Source organism: Caloenas nicobarica, chromosome 11 (assembly GCF_036013445.1).
Source record: "Caloenas nicobarica isolate bCalNic1 chromosome 11, bCalNic1.hap1, whole genome shotgun sequence".
NCBI classification, from domain to species: Eukaryota; Metazoa; Chordata; class Aves; order Columbiformes; family Columbidae; genus Caloenas; species Caloenas nicobarica.
This window is the reverse complement of record NC_088255.1, coordinates 3043408-3063402: the sequence shown is the minus strand read 5'-3', so window position 1 is coordinate 3063402 and position 19995 is coordinate 3043408. Positions and strand designations below refer to the sequence as shown.

The 19995-nt window shown below is 46.4% G+C and overlaps 1 protein-coding gene across 7 annotated transcripts in view; it reads right to left on the bottom strand.

Annotated features, from left to right (window-relative positions):
• The window catches only part of WNK2 (WNK lysine deficient protein kinase 2), a 114474-nt gene extending 106246 nt beyond the window's left edge, over positions 1-8228 (bottom strand). For 6 of the 7 annotated variants that reach the window (XM_065642979.1, XM_065642984.1, XM_065642982.1 and 3 more), the window contains exons 1-2: positions 7902-8228; positions 6818-7600 (exon numbers count right to left, since the gene is read on the bottom strand). In XM_065642979.1, coding sequence (XP_065499051.1) covers positions 6818-7573 — 756 coding nt within the window. In that variant the 5' untranslated portion in view covers positions 7574-7600; positions 7902-8228. Of the gene's footprint in view, positions 1-6817; positions 7631-7901 lie in introns of all 7 variants that reach the window. The other variant, XM_065642981.1, reaches the window with a different exon arrangement.
• Positions 8229-19995: the final 11767 nt, after the last annotated feature.

Sequence of the window (19995 nt, the reverse complement as noted above, 5' to 3'; positions counted from 1 at the left end):
GTTTTATGTGGAAACTGGATTTAGAAAGATCTACAAGTACTCTTTGGGAAGAGGTGTGGAGAATGAGGGTGCACATCTTGCTTTTCACATACCAATCAGCTCACACCTTCACCAACTGATCAAAGCCTGTTTCTTATTTGCTCTCCAGAAATGACATAGAAACAAATATACAGAAAGACCATCACACCATATACAGCAGAGATTGGAAAACATCTGTCATCTTGCAGTTTTACGAACTGGTCCAGACGCCACCACAGAAGAGGCTACAACAATTCGTTGTTTAAGATGTTGCAGACAATAGGGTAGTAAAACTCACTCCTGGCAAAAAAAGGCAGGTTTCTCATCTCAGAGCAGGACAAAGGGCAGGAGGAAAGTAGTGAGCTGGTTCCTCCACCTCAGAGCTACACAGGAATAGCAAGATACTAAATGACAGTTGTTTCTAGCTGACTTAACTCCATGGAAGGAAAAAAAATAAATATATCACACCAACATTCCCCTTCCTTGACAAGCTTTGTGGCAGGAAGACCAAAATCAAGGTTGGGATAGCACCCGTGGCTTCTAATAGGCCAATACACTTCAGGCAAATAATACATTTCCAGATGTAACTTCAATCTCACATGTACAAACTTAACCAAAAGGAAAACCAGTTCTGCCTCTGCATGACCATTTCAGATCTTCTCCAAACATTATTTGCATCAATCCCTCCTGTTTCAGAGCAATGAAAATGACTCTTCCAACAGGAGTGCCCAGTGTCATACACCCCACATGACATGCCTACAGGCTGTTCGGGTATCCTGCATCAGCACTTACCTTGTATTTGTGTTTTCTGGCCAGTCAGACCTACCACAGAACCTGCTGAACACGCAGGTACGTGTCCTGCCGCTGGCAATCGACAGCTATGTCATGGCAAGTCTAAAAACCCAACTTCCCCTGACCACGCAGTTGTAGCCAGCTCTTCTCAGCACTCAGCCCAAACCCCCCCACCCCCCCCAGGCTCCTGAAGTGTGGGAGATTTATCACTACCTGCCTCCTCAACAGCCCCTTCACACCCCATCCTTATGGCACCTTTCATCCACCCATCCTTCCCAACCTCTGCTGCACCTCCCGTCTCTCAGAGCATGAAAAATCCTGATAACTCCAGTAACCAACGGCTGAACTGACACTGCCGCCCTTCTTTTAGCACATCGTTCCCAGTGCCACTGGGCTTTCCCCAGACCTCTGTTGGGCGCTAACCACAGAACAAGGCAATCAGACCATAAATGTAAGCATGCTATACACACAAGTCAGACGGCACATCAAGTGCAAACATTACTGAGATGACAGCCTGCAACGTCAGCTTTTTTCCCCCTGTCAGCTGTGGACAAGACATGACCAAAGGGACCAGAAATATCCTTTACACCAAGTTCTAGTTTTATTTTAAGTCATTTCCTCTTACTGCAACTGGACCCCACACACCTAGCATGAAGCGTTTAACCAGGATTAAAAGACCATACAATCTACCTTTAGGCAAAATGTGCTCAAAAGCAAAAGAAAGGAGTCTTATTCAATTCAAAGGCTGAATCTGAAGTCTGACCCAGCTCTATTTCATTTGCTGAATTTGAGAAGCAGTCTATTAATAGTTCACTACCATATCCCTATCCTGCTTCTCCATGTCAGTGCAACAGCTATACTAACAAACACCAGTGATACAGGCACATGTTTTCATACTGACACTGTAAAGCAGAGCTAAACCAATTACTTAAATTTAAACAGAAGTCACTATTTCAAGAATTAACTCGAAACGGTCAAAACTATTCTTAGAGTTAACATGAGCATGCAGCAGTATCAGATTCAAGCTTTCAGATACAGTCTCCCCTTCTCCCAGATTTTCTAAATTATTCTGTTCATTTACACAAAAAAGTTTATCCATCCAATAAATTAATAGATAGTAACCAGCTACTATCTCAACATCAGATGAATGCTGTCAACCAACAAGGATGCTACAAAAGCCAAACTACCACACCAGTGAAAATCCTGCAGATGTTACCTTTGACAGAAAGAAATCCCCTGGCTTTCTTGATACAGGGGTGCAGAACATCCTCCTACTTCCACATAATTCAGCTCTACATAATTTAATTTTGCCAGAAGTAACTCTGCTAGAGCAAAGAAAACTTGCTTTAACATCATCCATTCTACAGGCTATCATTTTTAACCATGCAAATGTATCTGCTTCCACAAAAACATCTGAGCAATGGACCTTTGGTATCACTTCGAACAACTATCACAGATCTTCTACATGTACATAAGATGGAAAATAACACTTAAACATTAAAGAAAATACTTACATATGCATCATAGTTTTCTCTCATATACAAGGCAACATGCTTAGAAATAAACTGCATGCTTTTCCTCCCTTCATCCACTCAAAATAGAAATTTTGCTTCAAGGGAAGATTATCAGCCTAAGAAACAAAAATTAGCAAGCTCACACAGGTCTAAAACTAATGATTTTAAATGCCCTTTTTATTCACCTTGCACTAAAACAAAGTCTAATCTCATCTTGTACTTCTAGAATGTTCATGCCATATTAAAATCAGCCAGCTATCACCCAATCTGGATGAGCTTCTCATTTAACAAATAAAAACTGAGATCAAGAAAATACATTGTATGTTCCCATATTAATACTGTATATGAATAAAATGAAAGAAATGTTCAGAAACACATCCACATTTAGCACTTAATTTTCAGTTAAAAGCTGTGCCCTCCAAAAATTTGAAACTCCTGAATATCTGAGTGACTTAAGACATACAATGCACTTCCATGCTCTTTCTTCTTTGGTTCAGGCAGTCTGAAAAGATTGGCAATGCCATAAAAATAAGTGCTACGAAACTATGAAGTAAAACACTCATCTTGTAAAGAAAACTCAGTTTTTTCCCTACAGAACTATATGACCAGAAACTCAGCAGAAAAGCTGTAGGTGAAGGGAGTAAGCAATTGCCACCCTGGAGTGGCACATCTCCGTGCTTGGTTTACCATTACAGCCCCTGTGGTTTGGTGGCCTTTTGGAAAATGCGGTCAGAGCTATTCTAATTCCCTCGATTTCCAATTTCAGCTATATGGGCGGGGAAGGAGAACTGACCTCTGCCCATCCTTCACTCTTCCCTAGCTCCCCAAATATCTCCAACACCCGATCCCTGAACTAAACTCTGTCCCAGGGAGCATCAGGGGCTCCCATGGAGAGCTCCTGGATACCGAGTGTCCTGAAGAAACCAGCGTCCAGCCAAGTACCAGTCCAGGGCAAGCGCTGGAAGAGCCTGGCTTCCCTGTGGGGTTCACCAACAGGCTTTTCTCACCTGCTCACCACAGGTACAGCAACAGCAGGAGGAGACACTCTATCTTTTCCCCGTTTTCAACAAACAAAAATTAAATACAATCAAACAGAAGCTCAGTATTCACAGTTCAAGCGAGAACCATAAAGTGCAATGAGGTCTTTGCATGTGAGATGGTACCAGGTTTGACTCCTCTGCAGTTTCCCTACATGTTCCCAAGGGGAAACAGGATGGAGATTTTGAAACGATTCATCTAACTAAAAAGATTATTTGGCTTGCCAGCAGTAGATTGGCAAAAGCCTATATTCCTTATTCATGACCTAACATTTTACTTAGGAGCACAACACTGAAATACTGTTCTGCTGAAGCCTCACCACATAGCAATTGTGCACCGCCAATTAAAATTAATAATAGCTGTTGAAAACCTTAGAATGCAAACCCTTCCAAACTGCAAGGGCACACTAATCCTGCTCCAATACTTCAGTTTCAGGAAGTAACAATACCCTTATTTTCTAGCTAGAATTTGACTACAGCTCTCACATCTTCAGACAGGTCTAAAACTCAGATCTAGTTTGGTTAGCATTTGGATCCTACCCTAATCCAAGCCATGATTTCGGTTCTGAACCCTAAAGCCATCTTTTCAATGAAATAAAACCACTGAACAAGAACGGCTCGCAAGGTCTTTGTACAGATGGACAAAAAAAAGAGACAGACACACAGGCAACAAGTACAACTGGGCTGAAAAAAGTGCTGAGCAAGGAGAGAGGATTAACGCCTGCGTGGAACCTCAATGCTGCTCGTTTAACCCTCGGGCTCTAAAAGTAACAAGCACAAATGCATCTCCACAGGAAAGACAAAGTACAATTAGTTGCAATGTTTCCATAAAAAGGCTCTGGGTCCGGTTTTGATGATGTGAGGCTGCAGAGGAAGAAATTTTGTTTCCAACCGCATGGCGACCATGGCTTCCACTTTGGATCCCCGAACATTCTCATAGAGACAGAAACGAAGGCATATCTAACTGGCAAAGCTTACATAAAAATGTTCAAAATGCCGTGAATAAAGTGTTTAAATGAAAGCACCTTCTGAATATTTCCCCCAGGCTGAACTCAAGAGTACTGTACAAGTCAAAAAGCCCAAGACAAAGCACAGCCATTCACACCTCCTGAGCTTCCCTCATGCAAACTCAGCCTAAAAGCACAGGCTTTAATCCCATGATGATTAAAGACTTTTGTCATTCAGTTAGACTTTCTCAATCCAGATCAAAGTCCTGGCTTTCAAAATTCACACACCATCTCACGTTACCTGGCCTTTGGCATCACCTCCAAACCCAACGTGTTTCAGGAGAACCAGCAGCCCTTGCCTACTTGCATGGTTTCACACTAATTTCTCTAAAGCAGCCAAATAATGAGTTTTCTTTCTATAGTTAGCAGACTAAAACATTCTGTATTAAATTGAAAATATCTAGTAGTAAGACCTGAATTAAGATGAAGCACACGCAATGGAAACTAGTGGAAATTAGGGAATTAAACGATTTATTCACATGCAGTCGGTTCAAGAATTCCTAACAAGTGTAACTAGGGATAAGAAAACCAGTCACCAGGTAAGCTTCATAATGCAATTTTCCCTTCCCAATCTCTTTCTTAAGTGTAAATGACCCAAACACCGGAATTCCAATACGCTGTATTCTCCGCCACACTTGGCAGTCTCATAGTTAAAGCTACTCCATTACAGAAAGTATGTTGAAAATGCATCATTTCATTTCCTCTGCTAGAGCATACCGAAACATCGGGCAAGGAGATGAATTCCTGATGTGCCGATGGCTCCGCAGTGACAGAGCCGGCGCTGCCCAGACCCACAAGGAACCACACCAGCCTCTGCCTGGGGACAAACCTGCCCCTGGCAGCATCCCAGTTATCAGCCTCAATTAATTGCAGGCCTTATGGTCTCAGGACACAGTTTCAAGCCCAAGCAGGCCTGCCCACGGGGCCCAGCTCCCCCAGGATCCCCCTGGCCACCCCATAGCCGCTCCCCTTCCCCAGGAGCCTCCAGCCTGGGGGAATGGGATTAAACCCCTGACCACCAGCCCTTTGGGCCCTCTGCCCAACCGCAGTGCCTCCATATTTTGGATTTCTGTCTAATAAAAGCCATGGAGACACATGATTATGAAGACTGAAAAGTGCTACCCACACTTCTTATTAAAGAAATAGTGCTGCAGTGAATTACGATTATATGGTGTAACGAAATCACTGGGGAACAAAGACGGAACTGTACATCCATCCCCACCTACCCCAGGAACCAGGACTGAGATACAGATTGGGTAACACTAAAAGAAAGAAACAATCAGGAGCTCAGGCTTATTACCTCACATTATTTACATGCTATTCTCACATAGTCTCATAGGCCACAAAGCTCAGTCAACCAGTGGGAGTTTAAGGACCCCAAATTATAACTCAGACTTAAATTTTCTAGTTCCCACCAAAATTGCACTGCAACTCAGACTAAGTAATAGCTCAAGGAAAAAAAAAAAACACACCACTAAAAAAATCTACCTCAGGTTTTTCTCTTAGACAGGTCTTATTCAAATGAATGCTAACAGAAATCAGGTAAGTAACAGACACTAAAAGCCTCACAAAGAAAAAAAAGCATACGCTACTGTCATTTTTACAAAAGTGAGAATATAAAAAAAAATCACCAAGAAAATGGTAAGAGCTGTGTCCCAAACCAGCAAAAGACAGTATCTAAATCTTCACTCTCTTTAGATATTACTGAATGCCTCCACTGTAAAGATCTAGAGGCCAAATAAAACGTTTTATTTAAAATCTTCCTTTTAATAGGTATTTGGATAGACAGGTCTTTGACCTAACTGAAGCGCTATTTCATGATGTCTGGAAAAAAGAAAAAAAGGAAAGCACTCAGGTGCTTTCCAAGGTTTGATTCACAAGAAGCTGGCAACGGTCACAATTCCAAAGCAGCTGCAAGGGCTAGTAAGGGGGCAGCAGATCTTCCATCTTTCTAAAAGCATTATGCATTTATATTTGTGAGAAAAAGGAAAGTTTGCTCCAGTAAATGCTCTCCAGGTTCCTTTATGTTCAGGGTCTTTTTAACAGAGACCTGCTGCTCCGCTCCTGCTAAATCAAGCTGCTGCTTTCTGAAGTGGCTGGGGGCAGGGGGGGACAGGAGCTCCATTTAGCTCTTTTCGGCATGCTTTGCGCATTTGGAGAGAGCGACTTGTGATCTTTTTATGCAATATGACAGGTCCTATGTTAACATCGTTAGTGTCAGCAGTCAGACCCCAGGGCCTAGAGGGTTAAGCCTGGGAGGAGTGTATATAAGGTGGTAGATTCAGAACCAATGAGAATATTGCGCTATAGTTAGACACTGGATACTAAGCAATGGTGACTATAAAGGCTGCTCAAAGCTGAGCTTCTGTAGATGACACCAGCATGTTGCCCTTAGCTCCTAGGCTTACAATGCAGACAAAAAAAAACCCGGAGGATCAGCTCGGCTTACCTGAAGTTCACACCATGCAACTTCCACCCACGTCTCTGTGTCCAGGCCCTTATAGACCGTTTTGAAGGATCCCCTCCCGAGTTCAATATCAAACTTCAGGAACCTGCCATCCAGTGAGGTGGCAACCGCTTTCATGTCAGCCTCCTCCTCAGGCTCCTCTTTCTTAGCCTTGCTCTGATCTTTGGAAGCATCTGACGCCTCTTTCCTCTCCACATCTTTGCCAGCCTCCTTCTGCTCCTCAGCCCCTCCGACGCTGCCAGGGGCTGGCGGTGCTTTCGGCTCCCCCGCAGGCTCGGCCTCCAGACAGACCTTCTCCACGGCCCCCTGCCCTGCCTTTGCCCTCTCCGCAATTATCCTCCTGGTTTTAGGGAGCAGGATAATTTTCCTCTGATGCTCTGACTCGGGAAGGTCGAAAGCAGGCTCCTCCTGGTCCGAGTCCACCACGCTCCTCCGCAGGAACCGCTGATGGACCATTTTGGGATCCCTGGAGCAAGGAGCGCGGAGCGGCGGGGCGGGTGCCCCCGGGGCTCCCGGCATCGCAGCGGCGGCCGCCCCGCTCCTCCCGGCACCGACGGGCCCGTCAATATTCATGCTCGTCTCCGCAGCCGGGGGAGCGCTGGGCTCGGCAGCCGCTGGAAACCCGCCACGGCCGCCACCTCCTCCCCGCCGAGGTGCCGATCTGGCATCGCCCCCAGTTTCCATTCGGTCTGAGGTTTCAGCGCCTTTCCCCGGGCTGCGGGAGTCACCGAGGTCCATGTCCGCGCCGAGCCGCTGAGCCGCCACCTGCGAGGGGGAAATGCAGAGCGCAGCGCCCTGACGCACCGCGGCTCGGCCCCGGCCCCCGGCCCCCGCACCCCGGCCCCGGGGCTCGCCCCAGCGCGGCGATTCCCCGGGCACAGCCGCACCGCGGCTTCCAAACGGGAGGGCTGCGACAAGCCGGACTCCCCGGGCCGAGCCGCAGCCACCCTGCCCGCCCCGCTCCCCGCCCGAGCGGCCCCGGGCTCAGGTGCGCAGCGGGGCCGCCTCACCTGCGCGGGGAGCGGGCAGGGCCGCGCACAAAGCCGCGGCGGAGCCGCTTACTCACGTGCGGAGCGGGGGGCTGCCGTCCTCAGCGCCATGAGACGAGGATGAGAAGGGCGGCGGGGAGAAGGGGCGGTCACCGCTGTGCGTGCGCCTGGCGGGGGCTGCGCGCCGCGGAGAGGAGCGGAAAGCCCAGCCCGCCGGCCGCCGGCAGCGGAGCTCCGCGGCCCGCCCCTGCGCGCTGCAGCACGCCCCTGCCCGCAACGCCGGCCTCCCGCTCCGCACCCGCGGCTCAGGGCGCCCAGTGCGCCCCTGCCCGCGGCGAGCCCTGCGGCAGCCTCCGCCGCGCCCCCACGGGCCGCCGCCGCCGCCCCCCGCCCTCCCCCGCTCCGCCGCCCCCGCCCCGCCGTCGCCGCGCTGCTTTTGTCAATGGGAGCCGCTCCCCGCCGAGCGCCCCATTTAAGGCACCGGCGCTCGGCGGCCGCCAATGAGGCTGCGGAGGGCGGCCCCGGCCCGGCCCTGCCCGCCCCGCCGCCGGAGACAATGGGAGGGTCCCCGGGCCCCGCGGCGCGGGCGGGAGCGGCCCCGGGGGGGCGGCGCAGGTGCCCCCGCCCGGCGCTTCCCTTCGCTCCTGCGTGCGCCTCGTCCTGTGGGTGCGGGTGCCGGGCCAGCCCGCGGCGCCGGCTGCTCCCTCGGGTCGCGAACGGCGCGGAGGTGACTGCACCAAGCTGCCTGTTATTCTGGGGTGTAATCAAAAGGAGGGCTGGTTAGAAGAAACCACATGTTCTTCCTGGGCGTCATTTTTCAGAATCCTTCGAACGTAAAACACGAATAAGGACTAACTCGTGCATAGCATTTGATAACGCATCACCCTGCTGTGGCTTTGAACACGCCGTCTGCCGCATGTGTCTGGATTTTTCTTTGTTTGTTTGTTTGTTTCTTCATTCCTGGCAGTTTCTGAATTGTTCTCTGAATATTTGGCTCGTGGTGCATTACGGCTGACGCTTGGCATTAGACTAGACAGAGGGAAAGTTAGATGTGGAGACCAAGGCATGCTTTCCCTCGGCTTAGTTTGGCGAGAGGACACGTCCTTTGCTAAAGGCCGGGCCCATCCACAGCTGTGACATTTCTGCTCTGTAAATTCATTAAAGGACTCTGAACTTCACTACTGTCAAGCTTGCTTTCTTAAGTATTAGATTCATACAAATATATGTTTTAGTAATTAAAATTTAACTTTCTTTTTTTTTTTTTTTAATTAGGTGGTTTACCCAGTAATTATTCCCCAAGATTTGTGAAGGAAAGGAAGTTGACTGCCAGGGAACCATAATTAGTTTTCCTTTTAATTAATTCATTTTTAGTTAAGGATTATTAAGCAAAAACTTTTAAAATAAGAAAACAGTTGATTATTTTAAATAGAATCTCTGGTGTTTCCATTAAAACAGAAAAACAACAGGGTTATGGATACGTTTGATCTTCCAGTGGTTTGTTTTTCAAAGAGTTCAAATACATACAATATTTCTAGGACTTGCAACTGTGGTATGAAACACAGGTTTGCGTGTTATACAGAATTACCTACCATTAGTTCTGCATGCCAGGCTATTCTTTCTCCACCGACAGAGGTTTAGTAAACAGAAAACGGTATGAAGTTACCAAGAGAAAAGCGGGGAAGGTTAACAGCTCTGACACTTTCTCCTAGCTATTATATAAACTTGACCCAGAACTCCCTTCCCAGCTAGAGACATCCTCACCGCCAGGTAGAAAAAAAGGACAAAATTCAGGCTAATGAGACAACTAAAAGTAGCAGGCAACACTCAGCAGGTGGACAGAAGAAAACGGGCAATATTCTAGAGCTGACCAAATCCCAAACCCTGAAACCTGCAATCAAGAAAAATATGGGGTTTGGAGGGGGAAGAGACTTGATTCCCCCATTTGCCTTTCTCTGCCAGACCTTCCTGGAGGAGGGCGGATACCTGCACATTGGCAGGTGAGAAGAACATCCCAAACCAGCCTCCGGAGGACACACAGGCCCTGCTGAGCTGCACAGGTGACTCCCGCCTGGTACTCACAAGAGCCGTCCCCACAACAGCTTCCTCACGGCTGAGCTTCCTCCGGGGTTCCTTGTGCCGTCCTATATCGAAATGGTGCCTAGTGCTCTTCCAGTGTCCCTCTGCCTACTGAAAAATTAACATAATTTGCGTGACACAAACCTAATCGTGATCCACTATCAAATGCTCTGAATCTGTTTACGTGGATGATTTTTAATAGTATTAAACAGAAGGAAAAAACTTCTTCACGCTTGTACGCTTTGACATTTTCCGTGCTGCTGTACGTTTGTTCCACACACTCCAGCGAGTGACTTTGGCAAGCGGTGTGACAACGCGTGGCAACGTGCAGCATCGAGGGGACGATGCAGCACTCTGGCTGGGTCGCACGTGCAGAGCGACGTGTTCCAGGCCGCGCAGCTCTGGAAGGGGTGCACGGTCTGAGCCAGGTCTCTACAGCACCTAACGATGGCCTTTCCCAGCAGAATGATGCTCCCCAGCAGATTGTCATTCTGGAGCCTTCAGAGCGGCCCGTCCAGGCCTTGCCGGGTGTCGGTGACCACCACGGACACGGCAGCTGGATGGACATCCAGCTCTTGGTTCTACAATGTTCTCTGGTTGAACAGTCCCACAGACAACCCGCCATTGCACTGTACACCCCTGCATGGCAAGGAGAGCTTGACAAATACACAGGGCGGACTTTAAGGAAACCTCAAGGAAAAGACCGACACACTCTTCATTTCTACCATCTAGCCAAAGACCCCTTGGCTGATGGGAACAGAGCCCTGTGAGGTCTGTTTCCATAAGCTGTTTTATTTGTTTTCTTCTACCTGCCCCAGTTTACCCAGAACAGAGACAGATTATTGATTCTTCTGCAATCCTGATCTCAGCTCTGCGCAAGCCAGTAGATAGACAGATAGATGATGGTATGCTCTATTACCAAAAGGCATAGAATAAGATAAACACTTACAGTTTTCTTGATTGTTAGAGCATCACCAGAGCAAACCTGAAGTTGATTCACCACCGAGGGCACGCTGGTGTGCAGGTGGCATCGTAAATTATAGCGTGTTTTAACAGAATGGTAGTGAAGGTGCTATCTCAGACATAGTGATCTCAGTCAGCATTTGACTTGGAGAACAGTTCTTAGCACATATGAAAGCCAAACTGCTCATCCCTGTGGTGTCTCTTTTCCCAAGTAACAAGCGATAGGACAAGAGGAAATGGCCTCAAGTTGCGCCAGGGGAGGTTTAGACTAGATGTTAGGAAGAATTTCTTCCTGGAAAGGGCTGTGGGGCATTGGAACAGGCTGCCCAGGGCAGTGGTGGAGTCACCATCCCTGGAGGGGTTGAACAGACGCGGAGATGAGGTTCTCAGGGACATGGGTTAGACGTGGACTTGGCAGCATTGGGTTAACGGTTGGATTTGATGATCTTGAAAGTCTTTTCCAACCAAAGCGATTCTATGGTTCTATGAAATTCTGTCTCCGCGAGAAGCTGACTGAGCCACACTTCGCCTCCGGAGCACAGATGGGTATTTCCACTTGACGAGCAGATTAACACTGTTCTGTCTGTGACTCCCCTCACCGCTCCACTGACTGATGTCAGGAACAGTCAGCCACCAGCTAACACAGAGCAGGACAGCTTGTCCGAGTTAATAGCTAGCGTTATTTTTAAAAGGGAGAAAAATAACCATTTTCTCCTAATAAGAGCCATTCTTTTCTTTCTGTATATGTTAGTTTTGAGTGAGGAAGTCCAGTTCTCCATGTTAACAGCTTGACTTCCAGGTTCTCAGATAATGAGAAATTTTTTATATGTTTAAAAAAAAAGTTTGCAGGGGACTGTGGAAACATTTATGTTGGCCTCCAGTTTTCTATTAACTTGGTTTTTATATAGTCTATAACTTGATTAAAAAGAGGTCAAACACCTCTTGAGAGCTACTTTCAGTTGCACCGAGGGTGTGCTCTCACCACTGCACGTGCTGCTGGCCCTGCTGCAGCCTTATATAATAACTGTGTTTCCTTTAAGATAACAACAATAATAATCTTAAAACCCAGTTTGACAATACATTCTCAGTTAGGTCATCTGTATTCTGTCCTGACTATTTGTTTATAGGTACAATAGTTCAAGTCATCGAGTTAATACAAACTTACGGCAAATGCGTAAAAAAGCATCTCTGTATGTCTCAGTGATGGATGCTGTTGGCAAAGTCCCGCCGCAGGTACAGCGAGCCAGGCAGCAAGCCGGGGGCAAGATGTGCATCCCCCACCTCAGGAGGGGATCAGCTCCACGTGTCTTTGTTTGCCCGCCACTGGTACAATATATTATTTCAACATGCATGACAACCTTCAACTCAAAAAAATGGTCTGTGTTTTTAATTCCTACAGATATTAATAGGAGCTTATACAGCCCATAGCAATATGCCATAACATCACCTCCCAGGTTCCTTCAAGTAAACGAACTTAATGGTGCTGCAAAGAAGTGAATGGGCAGTATGTTCGTTGCCATGTGGGTTTATGAGGTGTGTTCCCTGCTCCCCTGCCCGAGGAGCAGCCGTGCCCCCGCTCCTTGTGTTCACAGAATGTTCGGGCCGCCCTGCAGGGCAGCTGACTCAGCACTGACAGCACACAGGTCGTTTGCATTTCGGTGTCATTTACATGGAACGTCATCTCTCCATGCCAATTCATGAAGGTGACATTTATTTTTCAGACAGGCAGGCTACCACCTTTGCCACCCCAAATCTGGCCGATGATTAATAGTTGCTTTAGAATTACTGCGTAATTCAAAAGTTTGTATTTAATTATTTATCTGCTTTTATTTGCCAGGAAATTATGGCTTTGAGCCTGCAATAAACTCAAATGAACTACCCAATTAATATCCCAATGCTTCTGTGTGGCCACGAGGATTGCAAGAGTTCAAACAGCTCATCGGTATTTTTTAAAACCTCTCTCCCTCTTCTTGTGCCGTTTTCTGCTACAATTCCTGCAGCACCTTTATAATGAAAATAAAATAGATGGATAGAGCAAAGTAAGGATTAGAGCAAAATAAGGAACAGAGCAAAATAGACCAAATCAATGAGTCAAATGTGGCACTTCATGGCACAGTTGGGACTTTCGAAAATGTTAATGTTTGTGTGGAGCCTTTACATTTTTTTTTTCTTTTTAGCATGAAGCTGTATTTTATCAAAGAGCCTATCTAACACACTGTGGTGCAAAATAGGCAGATTTAAGACATAATTACAGTGCCATTATTCTTCCTAACATAAAAGATGAGGCATAAGTTCTTCTAAGTTTAATAAGAACATCTGCTGATCTTGTCTCTGTGCGATGCTGCTGGTTGTACTTGGCTCTTTGATCCTATTTTTTCTCACAAATTGAAGAAGTGGTGAGAGCACGTAACCTCAGCAGAAAAAACTCCCTTATGCCGTGAGCATTCAAGGGACCAGGTTCATTTTACAAACGAGAGTAAGAGCCAGCGCTGCGGCATGAGGAATGTGTCTGTCTGGTGGGTTCCAGTGACTCTGAACACATCGCTGTGATCAACAGTCAGAAAGAAGTACATCTGCTACGGCATTAACTTGAGCTAAAAACAACATAGAATCATAGAATCATGGAATAATCTGGCTTGGAAGGGATCTTTGAAGCTCCCCCAGTGCCCCCCTGCCCTGAGCAGGGACATCTGCACCAGCTCAGGTTGCTCAGAGCCCCGTCCAGCCTGGCCTGGGATGTCTCCAGGGATGGTTCAGCCACCACCTCTCTGGCCAACCTGGGCCAGGCTCTCACCACCCTCAGGGCCAACAATTCCTTCATCATGTCCAGCCTGAATCTCCCTCCTTTAGTTTAAAACCATCGCCCCATGTCCTATCGCAACAGGCCCTGCTAACAGTCTGTCGCCATCTTTCTTCTCGGCCCCTTTTAAGTACAGAAAGGCCACGATCAGGTCTCCCCGGAGCTTCTCTTCTCCAGGCTGAGCACCCCAACTCTCTCAGCCTGTCCTCCCAGCCTCGGATCGTTTCTGTGGCCGTTACGCAAAGGTAAATTGCGTAAATGAATAATACAGAGACTGTGTCACACATGGAGGAAAACAAACCACTTGAGGAGTCAACACCTGTGCTCCAAACAGCCTTCATCCTCCACCCTCTTCACAAGAACCCTCCTACTTAGCACACTGGCACATCATTTTTAAGTGCTTTTAAATAAATCGCACACATCACTGACTTCTCGAGAGGTGTCACCACAGAGACACACGGACCTCCGAGCCTGTTTAAGGAGTCACAAGAAGGCCAAGGAGTTTTCCACATTCCCAAGGTGACTGAGGGACACAACGTCTGGCCTTTCAGTCCTGACTGGTCTGCTGGCATGCTGGGGATCACTGGAAAACTGTCAACACTGACTGGATGAGAGAGGCCCATCAACAGAAATAATACAGGGACAAGGAGTCTGGACCATACAAGAGAGGTGGCCATGTGCGTGATGAGTGTCCTCACATACAGTCATATGTAGCTGCGTAGTACAATCTTGCTCTTCTCTCCACTAGCTCCCCTGTAAATGTCTGCAAAAGTCATTTTAATCTGCATCATCCTTCTGGTCAGAATTGCTTGCGCTGGTACGTGTGTGTTACAGAGAGTTCCAGCCAGTCCCAGACCGCTTGTAGAGCTCCTAGCGGAATTTTGCTCTCACTCTCATCCCTTGTAAAGTGCCACACCAGAAGAACATTGATATACTACCAGTTTTTGGTATTTGATAAATATATGTGGTACATTGTTATGTCAAAAATTTCCTCCTCATCTGTCAGTCCAACACAACAAAAAAGAATTTGTGCAATACCATGGTGAAAAGAAGCTGCAGTTGCTGCTTCCAGTTCCTCGGAGGAAGCCAGAAAAGCCATTGGTGCTCCTCAGCCACCTACACAGGAAGACACCTGAGACCACAGGCAACAGATTTCAGGAATAAGTTCTCTGTTCTTTTTGCTTCTCCTCCCTGACAACGGCAAAGTGTTTGTGTTGCAATCTTCATTTGTCACGACTCTGCTTAGGCAGTTGGCATCCTGCATTAGAAAAGATTTAGGAAGAATCATCAAGACCTTGTTACAACATACCTACAAAAATAACGGCAACGGATCTCACTTTGGGTACCAAACTCCAAGGTCTGAAGTTCACATTCATATGCGAAAATTCAGTATCCCCAAAACGCCAGGTAGCATTCATCTGACAATATTATTTGTTTAATAATTTAGAATAAAGCATTAGGTAAAAATTCGAAATTAGGACTCAACAAGATTTGTAGAGCAACCTGATTTATATTTAACAACAGATAGTTCAGGATAACACAGCCAAATTGGTGTAATATCCTGAATTTCCAGATAGGCTCTGAGCACAATGTTTTGGCTGGGCACTTAAATAGCCAAGGTCTCTATTCTGGTTTTATTGACCTGCCTAGCTATTGATTTAAATGACAGCAGAACCAGTCTGTGATACAATCATTTCCTTATTTAACTGTCGATCTGCTCACTGTTCACATGCCTGCTGAGGAAAAGCATACGTTCAAACAAATGTGAGGTCTTTCACCCGGATTCATCTATACATTCCCAAAATTCTGCAAGGAAAGATAAAATTTAAAATGTAAAACATTATTTTAAATCTGAAAAATAAAGCAAGCGTGACATAACTCCACCTATCTCTCATCCTGTATATCATAAATACCAAGATCCTAAGCCCATATTTTAACGTTTTCTTCAAAAAATTAAAACACCACACCATGTATGTTATTGCTTTCAAGAGAAGGGAAGGTTACCATTAGTAGCTAGGAATCAGCATCTTGTTGGTTAGAACTTAAGGCAGACTTTTGGTTTTACTTCCTTAGTAGGGATTTGGTCCGTTTTCCACATATACTGACAGCTGATCGTGTAATCGAACAGTAAGTTTGCAAAAGGATGTATGTGATAGCCAAAATCGCTAAGCTCCACCAAGTGGCATAAGAGAGAAGGTGTCACCAGAACGTCTGTGTGTTGGAATGGCTTCAAAGGCAATTGCGACCTCCCTTTCGCCTGCCATAATAAACCACACAGCTCCATTTGTTCTCTAACTCACACACGGAAGACGCACAGGGCATTGGGGAAAGATATATTCATATCATATAATATTCAGCTTGTGATCCTGCAGTACAAGTTTACTCATCCATCGCACTGGTTATGAGGTTAATTGTGCAAATGTCACACTCCCGTGCAAGTGTTTGTAGAACCGCTGCCTCTGTGAACATGCACATCTGGGACACGAGCAGCTGGGCGTTTCATTTCCGTCCTGGCAGTGTATCAGGCAGGACATGGGTGGTGGTACCAGCACAGAAAACAAAGACGGCTCCTGCCCTGAAAGGTTTCCAGCTGCTAAATTAACCATATCCCTTTACACTAGACAAATTAGACAGCGTGCGAGAGAAGCTGTCAAAGACAAGGGCACACCACAACACGGACGGACGGTCTGCATCCTCAAGGCGGGAACACCTGCAGAAGCCCTACTGCATCCCATGGGTTCACATTGCCTTTTCCACTCTAGTTTTGCTAGACAGGTCTTAAATTATTATTAGGTGGAGTCCAAAAGCTTCTCTGCTTTTTCCAGCTGTATCAGCTCTGATATGGCAAAGTCTATCACCTTCCCCCAGAAATAAAAAGAAAGAAAACCAGCTTCATTGCACAGAACTCCAAGGATGTTACTTTTAGATCATTTAACGACGTGTTTAGTATCAGTCCTAACACTGTGTTTTCCTCTTTCAGCAAATTGTTCAGCATTGCAGTGCTCCCCCAGAGCAGAAGTTCCTGCTCTCTGGAGGTGCCAGACAGAAATGCAGGTCTCTCCATTCTCATTTGCACTTGCAGAGAGATTGAGGCTGAACATACTATGGGAAAGCTCCCAATACCCTGGGACATGTCATATAGTGATATTAATAATAAAAGTCCCTTAAAATTTCTCATAATACTCTGATCAGTAGTGCTCCTTTATTTTTTGTGGTTTTTTTTTTTTTAAGGGGGCAATTACAGGTTATATAACTTGTTTTAAATTCTGAATTCAGCGTGGCAAAAAAGTCAGATAGACCTTCAGTGTAACCAGGGCATAGAGGGAAGGAGCACACTGGGAGAATAAAAGCAGTAACTTTATTTTACTCTGCAATTCCCCCGTCGACTGAATGGGCTGACGGAGAACGTGGCAGCGGCAGGAGGGAGGTGCTGAAGCTGCAACCATCAGGCACCTCAGGATGCTGGTTCGTAATCACATCAGCCAGGAACTGTTAGGATGGCACCTACACTCAAGCCAGGGAGGGAAGGAGGGAAAAACTGAGGGGAAAAAAGAAAAAGAAGTAATACCATCTTAAACTATTAGGGTTAGGAACTACTAGAACCAGATCTGGATGTCTCATTTGAGCAGAGAATCCCACAAATAGCTCCGCTCTTCTCTAAAGATTTCTCTGCTCAGGAAGCAGGTCTTTAACATCCCTTTCACAAGGAGTCCCATGGTAAAGACGAGGAGGGCGATGGGTACAAGTCGCTCTTGAGGCGATTCCACCTGGACAGAAGAGGGCAATTTTTCCTGATGAGAACAACCAGCCATTGGAATAATCTCCCCAGGGAAGGGGTGGATTCCCCAACATTGGACACGTTTAAGATTCAGCTGGACAGGAGGCTGGGCCTTGTCTAGACTGGGCTTTTGCCAAGAAAGCTTGGACCAGGTGATCCTTGAGGTCGCTTCTGTCTGGTATTCTACGATTCTACGATTCTATGATTCTAGGTTAGAAACCTCTTAGAAATTGGCCTCAAGAGATTCGATGCTTGGGGATTTTTAAAGGAGTTTATATGAACTATTGAGACTTGCATACAGAATTTATATGAAATGAGAAAACTAAAAGGCAGAAAGTCTGTGGTTGAGAATGCGATAACCTGAAAGCATTTGATTAGCTGTCCTCCTCTCCAGGTCGCAGCTGTTGAATCCTGTCATAACCCAAAGTTACCTTCTGGGTTAGGCTAACTAAACCTTTTTCCAGACATATTTCATTTCTTATTCTGTTTAACATCTTATCAAACAAAACACAGTCATCTTTGTTTATCAGTCTCTTCTTAGTCAGACCAGAATGACTAAAGCTCAGTTAAACCCTGTAAGCCAGCTAAAAATAATGTTAGATTTTAATCTTTGCCCAAGACAATTTAATGTATTTTTCTCCCTCTCGCATATTACTTGTCTAAGTAACGTCAGGGCTGACATTAAAAGAACTTCCCTAACACAGAGGAAAAGCTATTACTATGTTCCCAAGGTTTGAAGATGAATGCCTTTTAATATAAAAGTTTCCTAGCAACATGTGCTCTTAGCCTAGTATATATTCCAAAGCCAGTGATGCTTTCAGTATTGTATCTATCCCTCTGTTTGAACAAGTCACTGTGCTCTGTTGTCATCGTTGCCTTCACAACCCACAGTATCACTGAAGAGTAGTTGTCTTTTCCTGGGTTCAGCTTCTCACTGTCTCCCACTTTGGTTTTATGCATGAAAATATCTACCCACCCTTGTCTAGTAATGTGTGTTTTCTGCCTTTCTCCATCATTCTTTGGAAGAATCTTCTTTTTACTCAGTGAGTATCAGTCTTCTGAATATTTCTGGATCTCACGTGGCTTAGACCACACACTCTTCAGACTAGGGAGCTATTGTACCTGTGTTTGTAAAGCTGCGGATGGCTTCAGGATGTTGCCAGACCAGCATTGTCACTCGTCCACCTGCAGCACCACATTTCCCGGCATTCTTTATGGCCAGCAAGAGCACCTTCCACGACAGGAACTACATCCCACATGCAGGGACATAAACACAGAAAAAAGTCTTATCAAACCGGTTTTTTAATATGCTTGGGGAAGCAGTAAAGGAAAGGAAGATGGGACCAACACAATTTCCTAGGAAGCAATTTCCTCCTGACCCTGAAATGAGAGAGTAATTGGTCATGGCCAAGGATGAGACAAAAAGAAAAAATATATTGGTTACATGTGTGGTTTTCACTCTTTATCCACCCTATGACAGAGCAAACGTGTGTAACACCATCTCGTGTTGTGTGCGGCACCATGTCTTCACACCTTGTCCTGGAGCTCCTCTGACAGGGAGCTTTTGCTGCAAGGGTGTAGAGGCTCAGATCCATGATCTTAAAGGTCTTTTCCATGCAAAATGATTCTATGATTCTATGGTTCTTCTTCCCAGGAGCAGCCCCCGTCTGGACCACCACGCTCTCCCTCCAAGGCCATTCCCCTGTCACGAGCAGGTATTTCTAAATGCTGAGACACATGACAGGGGAGGGCACGGGTAAGGAGATGTGATTTTGGGGAATTAGTTATGGTAGAAAGGAAAAAAATCCCACCTCTGACTATTCCTTGGAGGAATCGGGCCCAAATGCCTGGATTGTAAAGCGCAGACAGACAACTGTCTCCCTGGCAACCTGAAAAAAACACCGGAAAGAAAAGTAGTATGTACCAATCCTCCGCTGTGACCGGGGATACCGGCAGAAAGAGATGTTTAGGGACAGCGTGGAGAAATCACACAGCCTGAGGAAGAGGGGGCGGCGCCTCACCCACAGCTGTTAAATAGATGTGGCTGCTCCTCAGCAACTGGAAGGTGGACGTCTGGAGCTCAAAATGGATGTGCAGCCTCCACGGGGTTCCGTGGCTCCCAGGAGCACTCGAGGATGTGGGGCATTAAGAGCTGTAGAGTGCGTGAAGGCCAAATAACCCAGATCCCAAAGGGAGCGCAGCTTGCTCTGAGCACTCTGAGCGTTCGCGTGGTCTCAGAGGAACAGGAGGGCGGTGGGATTTGGGACAGCTCCTTGCCAAGCCAGTCTTTTCCAGCAGTTGCTTGTATGGGAAGAAATACCAGAAAATGGTGCAATTTGCTCTTTGCTTGGGTTTAATCCCATTTAATAGCTATGAGAAACCTCTAACTACAAGGCTAAGCCAGGAGGCAGACTGCTAGCAAATACTCTACAGAGCAGCACACAGGAGGAATATCTGAGCCCTTTTAGGATCCCTTTCTCACTTATTTACTGTAAAAACATACTAGTGAAGTGAAAACACGAAGTTATGCAAAAGCAGCTGAGGTGGTCTGCTG